The sequence below is a fragment of the Tripterygium wilfordii genome, chromosome 10 (assembly GCF_013401445.1).
Source record: "Tripterygium wilfordii isolate XIE 37 chromosome 10, ASM1340144v1, whole genome shotgun sequence".
Classification (NCBI taxonomy): Eukaryota; Viridiplantae; Streptophyta; class Magnoliopsida; order Celastrales; family Celastraceae; genus Tripterygium; species Tripterygium wilfordii.
Window position 1 is genome coordinate 2,076,761 of NC_052241.1, and position 12,504 is coordinate 2,089,264.

Below are 12,504 nucleotides of genomic sequence, written 5' to 3' on the forward strand. Positions count from 1 at the left end.
TCTCAACTTCTGTCTAGTGAAGATTAAAAATTGCTCTTCACAAACTACACATTCCATATATAGAGAAGTACTGAATCAACACTTCAACTAATGTATATGTGTGTGTATATGCATATATATATAAGTAAAAAACTTAGATGTGGGGAGACTAAAGAGAAGGCAAAAGTTAATCAGAAGTTTTTGTCTAAAGCATTCAACACGTGAGATTCCACTTTCCAAACAGGGTATTAGTGTAGTTAATTAATAAATCAAGATTCTCACTCACTTGGTGTAGGGCAGCAGCACAGCACATTGAATTATAATCAAGCCTTTCTCTTTTTTCAACCATTGATCTTCAGAACTTTATGACTTTCTTCTCAACATTCTTTAGACTTTTTGACAGAAAACAACAAATGCTTTTGAAATCCCATCCCACTATTAACATTTCTACAAGTCTCAAAAGCATCAAGGCCATAAATTTTTTCTTACTTTGTGTTTTTGATTTTCTTTTTTGGATTCATAAAGCCAATTTTTTTTTTCTTATTAACATAAATAATGTGATTTGCAGACCTATTCAGGTAAATTATTGACAATGAAGAAAAAAAGAGTTTAAAGAGTATTTAGAGTTCGGGAGCAATATCTTTGTAGTCATGCATTGAATTTTGACTCAATTTATCATGTTGTCAAGTGAAAAATTTCTTTGTTTGCAGACCTAAATAGCCCGTGTTTAGATCCATTTCAAATATTTAAAGAATAAATCTGTATGACATCGACATATCGTTCACAGTTAAAAAAAATTATTTAACTTCACTTGCTTCTACTGATATTGAGTCATTTTTTAAGAACACAACACCCTAGCACTACCGTTCTTGTTTAATATTTTAAGGAGAACGCATCTAGAACCAACTTTTTTTTGTCAATTGTTGATGATTTTGATCAGGGGTTTGGTACAGCTTAAACAAATTATTTTGAAGTCATACTGCAATATTGTAAGTAACTAACAAACACATATGGGTTCACTGTATTGAGATTTATGACCCTCACATACAATGATGAACCAACAACCAGATTACAAAAAACAAAACAATGTTGTTAGGATGGAAAGGAACTTGATGTGTTGAAGCGTCTTTTCTTTTGTTTTGTACTGAGAATGACAACCAAGCACGAAACAGAAGGGGAATAGATCCACTGGGAATCGAACTACGGAAACCCCATAAGCATACTCCTTTTTCCGACTCTGATAACCAACTGGACTATCCCAGTTTGGTTTGATGTGTTGAAGTTGTGCTTACTGTTAATTAAAACTACTTGGGTTGGATTGGACTATGTTGGTATCTGCACTGTTGTTACTTCTGGTAATAGGGTTCATAGATTCCTCCATCAAAAACTCTTTTTTTTTTTTTTTTGATTTTTTAAAGGAACAAACTTTTTATGATATCAATGAAAAGAAAATCTAAAGGGTGGGTATAAGAAGAGCCAAAAGCAAAGAATAAAAGTTGCTGCTTTGCTTGCTCTATATGCACCATGAGGATGTATGTGAGCTATATATATAGCTTTATTCTTGTCCTTTCATCAAATCAAAAGCAGGAAATGCAAAGGAGGGCATTTCACTTAGTACCTACATTAAGGAAAGCATTGTAGCATGAAGTAGGAACAATTAGATTTGTTGAAGCCAATATGTTTTTATTTTATTTTCTTTTTTGCTTTATTTACAGTACTTTTGAGAGTGGACCAAATCTTTAGTAGCATGGAGAGCCAAAGGGGATCAGCTGTATATTCTGTTTGAAAATAAAGACCAATTATGTAATATCCTGCTCGAGCGAACAGGGTCACAAACCTCTGCAATGTCAAATTTGATGGGTGCTGGGCGAACTACCAAATAGCGAGAGGGTTCAGTGTTCTAAATCTCACATTGCTCCGAGAAAAGAAATGAATTGTAGAATATAATAAGTTCAACTTTTAAACTAGTAACAAAACGTTTTTCCTGAGCTCAAAAATAGACAAAGCCGTGTGGACGAGTATGAGTCAAGGGCGGAGCCACGTTTGGGCTTGGGTGGGCTGCAGCTCGGGTGAATTTTTGGGTAAATATTTAGTACTTAGATATCTTCAATAGCCCAACCCAATACTGAAAACATAATACCCAAGTAACCCAACAAACAGAGAGTCCAAATGGACAAATGGTATGTCCACGATCCACCAACTCAAATTGTTGCAACTTGCAGCGCATCCTCCAGCTCCAATTGTTGTAGGTCCTCTAGCCGTCGACGAGACGACACCAAGAGTGGATCATTTGAAGGTAATTTCTGAACTTTACTTTACTTTTAGGTTTTGAGAATTTCAATTTGAAGGTAATTTCTGAACTTTTAAGTTTTCGGGATTTCAATTCGAATAAGTCACAATGGAAAGTCAAAGAAGCAAGAGAAAAAAAACTTTGTTTTCATTCTTTAAACCAAGAGAAAGTGCATCAACTAGTGAAGGGCATTCTCCATCTAATGTTGATATCTCAAATCACCAACCACCCCTTTCCAAATGTCGAAGAGTTGAAATTGATCTTAGTACTCTTGAACGGTATCCTGGGATTCTGATCCATTGTCACGACAAAACGAGCATTTTCAGCTATGAAACATATTAAAACAGCTATTCGCAATAAAATGGAAGAGGAGTTTTTAGTAGATTCTATGATGATTTACATTAAATGAGAGCTTGTTGAAGATATCGATTCAGCTTCGATAATAGACGAATTCTATTCTATAAAGCATTGAAAGCTGCAGCTTAAATAATGTGTTTTGTTTTCCTTTTTTCTTACATGTTATGTACCTTTGAACCTTATTACTATGTATGATTTTGAATTGATGATTGATCTTGGTGGGATAATTTTTGTGTATATGGTTGGTACTTGGTAGCTCAGGACGGAAAAAATTCCTAACTCCGCCCTTGGTATGAGTTGATCCAAAAATCAATCATTAAGCAGCTGATAAAACTAAACAATTGTGTGTTACTGTTGGTGAATGATTATATGAAAAAAATCATGAATGGGTCACTGCATGATGATCTCTTCGACCGTTGGATCAATAATAATCGCAGTAATCATGGAGTCTCGAGCTCTCTTTCACATGGGTGACAACTAGATAAGATAATGCATATACATATGCACTAATAATATATGTGCGTTTTATTATTCGCATATGATCTCCCTGTGTCGTTTTGTGTATCATTTGAGGTAGATGGTCTTACTCTTGCCTGCCTCAAATGATAGTAAGCAACAACTGCATGCTCTTCCAAGGTCCCGAGAAGCTTCGACTGGAAAGACAACAAAACTTTTTAACCTTAATTACGACTAATTGTCTATTATTTTCTAGTTAGTGAACAAACTTAAGATTGTGGCTGCCCTTCAACCTGGAGACCAACGAGCCGTTTTTTACGTTTTTTTATTTGTATGGGGGAGACCAACGAGCCTGGTAGTACTAGGCGTGTTTGTTGACCATGCCAAATTGCCAATACCGGGTAATTTTCTAAATCCCACCGCAAAAAAATGGGATGGGATCCCACCCTATTTTTTTTTTCCAGTAAAAGATACCGTGGTGTTAGATATTCTATATAATGATAGCTCAAGTCTCTTAAATGAAATTTTAAAACGTTTTGACTCTCAAAACACATGTTAGATTTTTTTTAAAAAATTACATATTCAGAATCAACACATAAAACTCTTTCTAACAAGATCCATTATCAACCAGTTTTATCGGATAAATATTAATTCTATTGTTTTTTTCAATGAAATTTTAAAAACAAATGAATTTAGAACTAAAACAATAAATTCTAAGTGTACTTTAAAAAACAATATAATATATATATTAAAACAATAAATTATCCGTTCAAATCAACTATGAAGGGGATGGGACAAGGGTGGTACTGCAAGGGGGTTGGACCTGGAACGGTCCCCCAATAGAGTGCGTTTACTTAGTAGATGGTTCTCAAATTTTGTACATATTTCCAAAAAAAAAAAAGAGTGGAATAATTCAAAGAAAATAGAATACGCAACAATAATATTAAATCAATAACCCGTTGTAACTTGCCTTATTTACAAAGAATATTTCCTCTCTACAAGTCTGGGATTTATGTAACTCCAGGACCTTTTTTCCCTAACCATAAGCTACAGCCCAAGAAATACCAAAGCAAACGCCCAGAAAACATCCAGAACCACCAATCATCAAGATGGATCAAGACCCACCAAGGATTGGGAGTTTAGGACAGCCCAAAACCCGCAAGCCTAGGCACGGCGGGTCATTACTCATCACTCATTCACTATGATTAGGAAAGAAACGAAACCATATACAGAATTCCCTTTCTTAAACCTATCCTTCTCACAACAAAAGGCTGCATTTTCTAAATGATAATCTGACTAAGCATTGGACTGCTACTGAAAAAAGGATAAAAAAAAAATACAATTGACAGGCTGAAATATCCACTACACCATAAAAATGAGCCAAAAAGGGGAGAAATAATCCAGTCTTACCTAAAACCAGAAATTATACCATGACATTGTTATGTTACAAAAAGTCCTTTCTGCAATTCTTTTACCTTGCATTAATACCCTTCATCCAGTGAATTCATGTTCGTCACATTCTTTAGTCGGTTCATATGTCACTCTGCATAACAACAGTAAACATCAAGTGTCAACAAACAAAAAGGATAAAACCATTACAAAGACGAGGGCTATGTTTCATCCACAACCCAGAGAGGACAAAGCATTGATCCTACTGTGTGCAACAAATACAAAATACAACACTACAAGACCCATAAAATTTCAATAATACTGGAGAGAACCAGTTGCAATCAGCTTATGACATTCAAATTCTCAAGTAACCAAGTACTAGATCCTGTCTTCATATACCACACACTAGAGTTGCACTGATTTTAGGAAGGAGGAACACAAGTCTTTACAAAAGGCTACCAACAACTGGAGCAATATTGTGTTCACAATTCACAACTATGATACACCAGCCCCTTGGGAGCCGAGACAATGAAATCCAAAAACTATACGGAAGTCCATGGGCTATTATTCCAACCTTGTAGCAAATCTCAAATACAATGATTCTACAGTTACTTCTCAATAAGTTCACACAATTGTCAATGACATAGCAAAAGCATCCGAAAGCATATTAGAAATTTAGAATATTAAACATCTTTTGGCAACAATAAAATATTAGTATGCCAGATAGAGGTAAAAAAAAGAAACATATTTACCTCAAGCAATTTGAACATGAGGCGAAAAACCCTTCAAAACTCTCAGCGACAACCATTTCAGACTACAATGAACTATAGTATGCACAATTTCAGCCTACCACCTTTATCGCACCCATATCATCAATTTTGGAACTCCTATGCTGCAACACAAATTGATTATAAACATGGGGCTTGATCATGGACAAAGAAAGTGCTAATAACAGGATAGCAGACACAATCTCATGGCATCCATGCAAGTAAAGAACGCAGAATTGCAGAGTGCACAATAAAATCACACAAGTTTGATCTAATCTTCATTACCTTACTTTTTTTGTGTCTGTGAGCATCATTGAGATCTTCATCTACATTGTGCTTCCTTTTCTGAGAAAATATGAACAAGTAAATTCAGTGAGGGACGCATTGAAATTTCCAATTACATCAGGACCAGCTGCTTTTTAGCAGCCCAATTGATAAATGTGTCATTTAAAGATCAAAAGAATGGAATTAATCCAGTATCAAGGAGAACGAAAATGAACTTGTTGATTAATATAGTCCTAACCGAAATCACAGCCATGCTAATCCAAACTTGATTATAGACATTTTTTAACACCCAGGCAATGTTTGAGAGAGAGCAACAATTTCTCAACCTTTTCATGGTGTTTCTTCGAGTGTTCAGCACCAGGATCAACAAGCCCACTTTTATCTTTCTTCTTGTCCTTGTCTTTATCTTTACTTCGATCCTTATGGCGGTGCTTGTGCTTCTTATGCTCTTTATCCTTCTCTCTATCTTTATCTTTGTGCTTTTTATGCTTCCTTTCCTTGTCCTTGGACTCACTCTTAGATTTCGCAGCAATTGTAGGAGTCCCTTTCTCTGCCTAAACAAATTGTGTGTGCAAAAAGAATTCAGTAACCTCATAGTGCCGAACAGTAGATAAAACATCAATTGGGGAACAAACTTTTTTTAAGGATTTAATTTGTGCAAGTAAAGCTGAATTGAATCAATTATATATTTATATATATAGATAGATAGCTAGATAGATGTGCGTGCGTGTGAAGATCTCTTACAGAAGGCAACTCAATGGGAGTAGTTTCCCTCAGCAAGAAGGCCTCTTTGAGAATATCAAGGTCAAATGGTTGAATGTGGGCATTCGTATCCCTGGAATAAGAGGTATTCTGAATAAGCTGATCTAACTGCATCCCTTCCCCTTTTCTGATTTCTGTGTCTCCCACCACGTTGTGAAGATATTGTGTATCTGAAATTGATACAGGAAGTGTCCGCTTGCAGAAAAAGTCATGGTGGGGTAACAACTTGAAGTGGCTTATAAGATCAACAGCGCCAGTCAGTTCCCTTGGTCCTAAAAATTCAAATAGAACAGTGTTTTCCCTCAATTGCATGCAAATGAAATTTAGAAGAAAAGGGCTAGCCAAATTTATGCAAAATTCTGGAAAAGACGTAGAAACAACAAAACAGCATAGGGTAGCCATTTGAAACCAAAAGATGTAAATATTTTTCAAAAAACTCATACTGGATCAGAATGATATATAGTGAACCAGAAACATATATCCTACTCATTTACAAATAACAGAAGAGATCCTCAGGTAGCATGAATTGATTGCCCAGGAAATATCATTTCCGGCATCAAGTCAACATACCCAATCCATATATTACAACTTACAATCATGCAACTACTTATTAGTATTACATGCAGAATTCCATCGATGCCTGGGTCTTAATATCAGTAACGCTTAGCAAATATGCAATGATATAAATCTGCAATGCACTTAACACACACAATCACAATCTTGACCAAAGTAAAAAATCGTGTCAGCCACCATCTTTTTTACAGGAACTACTTTATTAATTTTTTGAGTTACTAGATTTTTTTATTCTCCTGATATGGTTATGATGCAATTTGTCCTGTATGATGAAATGACCGAGGCTTACAAGTTTCTGAAGAGTTGTAGACTATGATTTTATCAATTATTATTTCAATAAAAACATCAATGCTTCAAAAAGGAAAAATATAAAATTGATTTTTCATTTGGATTTAATGAAAGTGATCGTTGTGACAATTTCTCCTACATGTAGCAATCTTTGATATAAAGCTTGTAGACGTACTAATACTAAGCAATGAAAAATACAACATGAATATTGCCTTTTCTTTAATACATGGGTACTCTGTGCAATCCAGGATTATCCTATTTAGTCTCTCAAATTGCAGAATAAGAGGGGTCCCTCCTTGTCATAAAACGAAGGAAAATTTTTATTGAAAGAAATAGATTAAAAAGAAATGTTAACCACCTCATTGAGGAAAACATTATGAAGGATTATGTGCTCACATATCGTATAGAGGCTGGTTTTTTACATTTAAAATTTATTCTAAAGGCATCACTTTCTTTTATTTCCCCCGCTTCAAATAATTTTCCCGTAGTGAGACAGGTTACCGCTATATGCAAGCCAAGAAATGTTTTGATTTTCAAGATGAACAAGAACTACAAATCAATATAGGAATCCACCTAAAAGGTATTTTATCATATATGATACATAATAGAACTGAAATCGCCTAGTAAAACCCAAATAGTCTGGGGAAAGATATCAAGGGTGGCAGATAGCAAATATTCGGAGTGTATTTTACCTGTTCCAAACTTCTTGCCTTCAGGATCCATGGATCAATGGTTCATGAAAAAGGACATAAACAACTGCAAGTTTATGGACATTCAGGACTTCAGATAAGTTATTCCATTACCTAAAACAAATTCAAGTTTGAAATATGTAACAAAAAGATGTAAAAGTAGCTTCCACTATCTCATACAATATGCTATGACAATGGGGGAGGGGGAAACAAACCCCTGACCTTTATGGTCAGTGGAGATGTAGCAACTAGCATTTCTACTGGGACTGCAATACCTAGCTCATGTCATAAGCTAATTATAGATGAACGCATATAACAGTTTACTAATGTATTAAGTGCACCGAGAAAGCATGTCTACTAAGTTACACCCAAGCTAAGTTACGCCGTATGCTTCTTCTCATGTGTTAGACACGAGAATGGCAGGATTATGTCCAGTGCCGAGTATGCAGTTCCAGTTCAATTTCAGGTTCAGGATTTCACCTCAGTCACCTCTATATTAATTGCTCAACTTCACTGACAGAATATCATTCATACTCAATTACACTACAAGGAAATATAATATGTGCTCCTTGGCCCTCGCTAACCCTGCAACTATGTATAACATTGAAAACCAAAAACTGGAAGGAGTGTTGTATAACCAGAACACAGAACAAGAAGATAATCCACACACCCAAATACAGTACTTCATTAGTTTATTTTATATTTCATGTTTCTTCTTAAATCTGAATGCTGCTTCTGATTTTTTTTAGATCTATCTTTCTTTAACGTTTTATTTCTTCATTAATCATTACACATTTCATTGTTTCTTCTTAATGCTTCCTTAGTTGCTTTCTTTATCTTACATTTCATTTCCCAATTTTACATTTTCCTGTTCTTAATGATGCATTAATCACTAAGATATGTTTCCCACTTCCCCCAAATTCTCTTTCAACTTATCAATTTCTGAAGTCTCTTTTCCTTATATTTTCTAAATTTTTCTTGATATTTTCACCCGTCTAATAATGTGCTACTGCCAAAACTCCACATATATGTCGATTTCTCAAATACTAACTAAATCAGGAAATTGTATGTAAAGCCCCAAAAAAAAGCATTTTTAAAATTTCTTGGAAACAAATTAAAAAACAAGCCAGAAGGAGAAGAAACATTTTATAAAATTTCTAGAGAATTCAGACTGGACAGAACTAAATTCTGCAAGTGCAAAATAGTTGAGCAAGGAGAGTCGTGTTCATCACATACAATAGAGACACGGATCCAATACCTTGTACTTCTTGCCCAGATCACAGACAAATTTTACGGACCGGAAATTTTCTGCTTCTCCTCCTTTATTGACAAGTCCAGTCGTCAAAATTAAGAGCCTTTAACTATACATGTAGCAACCTGGAATCCCAACCCTCTGTGGCTCTCTATACAAATAAATTTTTCATATATTCCTTCGGTTATGATCTTTTTTTTCACATTACAGAGCCAAAACCTAAACTTTCTGATCTGTTTGAGATTTAAGTGCCCAAACTAAGTTCAGAAGCACCAGACCATAAATTTCGGGACTTGATGCAGAATTGGGGAATATTGCAAGTGGATTTGACAGATCAACGAATGTAAGAGCGAAAAAGAGTATGTTATAGTCTTCGATGGAGCGCACTGGCTGGATTAGGGTTTGGAAGTTTGGGGATTTCTTGCGACTGAGGACCAGTACTCCCAGGCCTCAGTCTCTGATTCTATGTGTTTTACATTCTTCGGCTTTTTACACTTGGCATCTATTCTGTAATTCTAGGCTCCTTTAACGTGCTTCAATTTATGTTTTCCACCTATCTTCGCCTAAGCGACTCTATTTTAATAAATAACCCCTTTAATTTGGTATAATATATTACCACATGTAATACAGGGTAAAACCTTGGATAGTAGCAAGTATCAAACAGTCACAAACAAACCTCTTCTTATGTGTTATAAATGGAAATGTACATTTATGTCCAGTGCTTAGTACCGGTTTACATTTATGTCCAGTGCTACGTACCAAAATCCAATTCAATCCCATGATCGCATCACATGCATCTTTCAGCCCATATGATAAATATAACTCAAACCTTATATACTTTACTCCCTTCGTAATCAATATCGCAGAGTTATATTTATGTTAGAACTTAAACCTTATATACGCTATTTAATTTGCAATCAATAATGCCACAAGATGATGGTGTAGACCACTCCACTCTTCCTCATTGTGCACATAATTACAAACTGGAAAACCAAAAAGTGTGAGGAGGAGAGTGATGATGACAAGCATATGAAATAATTACATTTTTCATGCTCCCTTGAACAGCATCCACTAAAACATTTTCATTAGCCTCCTCAGCATGTAACAAATCAAACACAAATCCAAACTGTTTTAGTATGTTGTAGCCTAAAATGCATGGCCACTTAACACCAACGACAATGATCTCAAGTACATTCCAGCTACTTAAAAAGAAAAGCATCAACGTAAATTAATTTGAGAAAATTTAAGCGAAAATGAAAGGTCAGCTTCTTACCTTCCATCTAATATGAGGTCACACGGAAAATTCTGGATGCATGCTATCACTAGTAGCCCACACAGGCTTATGAAATAATTATTATGCATGTTTATTTAGGTTCTCCTAATATGTAACTCAATCAGATTACCTCAGATTTCTTATATCCTACATTTCGTCTTTCTTCTTAATGCTTCATTGGTGTAGATCCTTTTGAGCACTTTCTTTATTTACCTTTTGATTCCCTTTTTTTGTTTTGACTATCCTCTTACAGCTTCATTACTTAATAAAGGTTCTTTCGCCAAAAAAAAGCCTCTTTCAATATTTTGTCTCCTTTCCCGTACTTCCCAAAGTTTTTCTCAATTCATGCCATTGCTTTCAGATACTTTCCGTCAGAAGTACGAATATAACGTAAAGCATATAAGGCAGGTTGAATTTGAAAACAAACACGAGGAGTAAATACAATCTAACAGAGGGATCCCATTGACATACCATTGACATGGATCCCAAATTCTTGCACTTCCTGCTCGGATCACAGAGACAAAGTGTTGAATTCGAGCTTCTCGGCTTCGCCTTCTCTTCTCCCTTGTACACACAAAACCAATCCTCAAACTAAACCTTGACCACCTCTGCTCTCCTGACAGAAACAATATCCAGCGAAAGAATTGATTCACAATAAGCTTAATTCACATTAATATTCCAAAACCCCCCAAAACTCATTGACTTGTTTGAAAAATCAATATCCGAACCAGGTTCGGCAATAACGAATGATGAATTCCAGGAATTAGGGCGGAAGAGGAGAGTGTGGATTCGACAGATCAAACAAGTTCGGAGAGAAGTAACAGTGCGCTTTGTAGTATTTGACGCAGCGAAGTGTCTGGACTAGGGTTTGGCCGTTTGGGGGTTTCACGCGATGACGCGAATGAGGACCAGCGCTCCCAGGTCCTGTGTCTCCCTCCTGACTCCGCGAGCTTTGTTAATTTATGTTCTTCGACTTTTCCGTGCTAGGGGCTAGTATGGTATTTCATGCTCCTCTATTTTGCCCTAAAATTTATGTTTTTGCAGGTTCTCCCATTGATGTTCTAGTTTTTTTTCTCTTTTACCCTTCTTAGCCTCTTAGGTAATAATTAGTATTTTTTTAAAACCTTCGTGAAAGAGTATGACTACTAATATGTACTTATTCAACCAAACCATCTACACGTTGGTCCTCAACTCAGTGGGCTAGTCATTAGCGTATTTATATCTATGCTGCGGTGGTGCGGGGTTCGAATTCTGCAGGGCAACATATTTGTGTACATTTGTGAGTTTGTGTTGTTGCACCTGAATAACAGGTCGCTGATTGAAATTGTGAACTTTACCACGCTAACTCTTAACATAGACGAGGGCTCGTGACTTGAATTCCTATTTGTATTTTTATTATCACAATTTGTAATATGAGTCATTGCTTAGTTTAGCATGTACAAATACCACCCTACGTTATCAGTTAATTAACTCTACGTTACCAGCTAATTATCAAGTGGGTAGTTGACTAAGTTCTACGTTATAAAAAACGTGTTGTTACATGTGTGTTGCATGTTGTGCCATAAAAATAAAATAAAAAACAACCAAACCAGCTTATTTTCTACCTTATTTTATTAGTTAATTTGAATCACAATAATTTTTTTAAAAAAAATTTTGTTCGAACATTCAATTTATAAAACCTTTAAATTAACTTCTTTTTTTTTTTTTGTGAAAGGGATCGAAATGTTATGATTGGATAATATTTAGAGCGAAACTGAAAACATTAAAAGAAAAGTTAATGGATTCATCACATGATTCAAATGATCTTCAAATTATCTTGTATGAGAAATGGAAACACATGATTTTGTTTTGAACCAATTGCGGACACATTTCCTCTATTTAATCATTTGAATATAATTACTTGGGCGATACTCTAATGGTGAATGTCTCCAGATCAAATGCGTGTTCATGGACAGAACCATCATCGACTATTGAGGGATGGAATTTGTTAGCATTAATATAAAAATAAAAATCATATCTATAAATGTCATAAAACATTTACAATAATAATTATGAGTTTTTATATTTTGATAATATTGAATGATAATTTCATTGAATATTATATAAAATACTTACTTCTCAATGTATGTAACTAGACAATTATT

At 35.1% G+C, this 12,504-nt stretch overlaps 1 protein-coding gene across 2 annotated transcripts; it reads right to left on the minus strand.

The window, feature by feature from the left end:
- Positions 1-3,991: 3,991 nt before the first annotated feature.
- LOC120007852 (mediator of RNA polymerase II transcription subunit 19a-like) lies at positions 3,992-11,298 on the minus strand. 2 transcript variants are annotated; one of them, XM_038858316.1, is made up of 7 exons: positions 10,832-11,298; positions 7,839-7,902; positions 6,268-6,557; positions 5,850-6,077; positions 5,524-5,583; positions 5,224-5,363; positions 3,992-4,625 (listed from the first exon to the last, which is right to left on the minus strand). In XM_038858316.1, exons 2-6 carry the CDS (start codon positions 7,867-7,869, stop codon positions 5,313-5,315), a joined length of 660 nt encoding a protein of 219 aa, XP_038714244.1. In that variant the 5' UTR covers positions 7,870-7,902; positions 10,832-11,298; the 3' UTR covers positions 3,992-4,625; positions 5,224-5,312. The 2 variants fall into 2 exon arrangements, with proteins under 2 accessions (XP_038714244.1, XP_038714245.1); XM_038858317.1 differs by lacking the exon at positions 3,992-4,625 and having other exon boundaries at positions 5,230-5,363; positions 5,529-5,583.
- Positions 11,299-12,504: the final 1,206 nt, after the last annotated feature.

Bases quoted from the DNA above. Each gene is read 5' to 3' on its own strand.
- LOC120007852 (XM_038858316.1), bottom strand. From the start codon at position 7,869: ATGGATCCTGAAGGCAAGAAGTTTGGAACAG. The intron at 6,558-7,838 runs GTAAAATACACT...TTGAATTTTTAG, and splicing joins AGGCAAGAAGTTTGGAACAG to GACCAAGGGAACTGACTGGC. The intron at 6,078-6,267 runs GTAAGAGATCTT...CAATTTGTTTAG, and splicing joins CTCCCATTGAGTTGCCTTCT to GCAGAGAAAGGGACTCCTAC.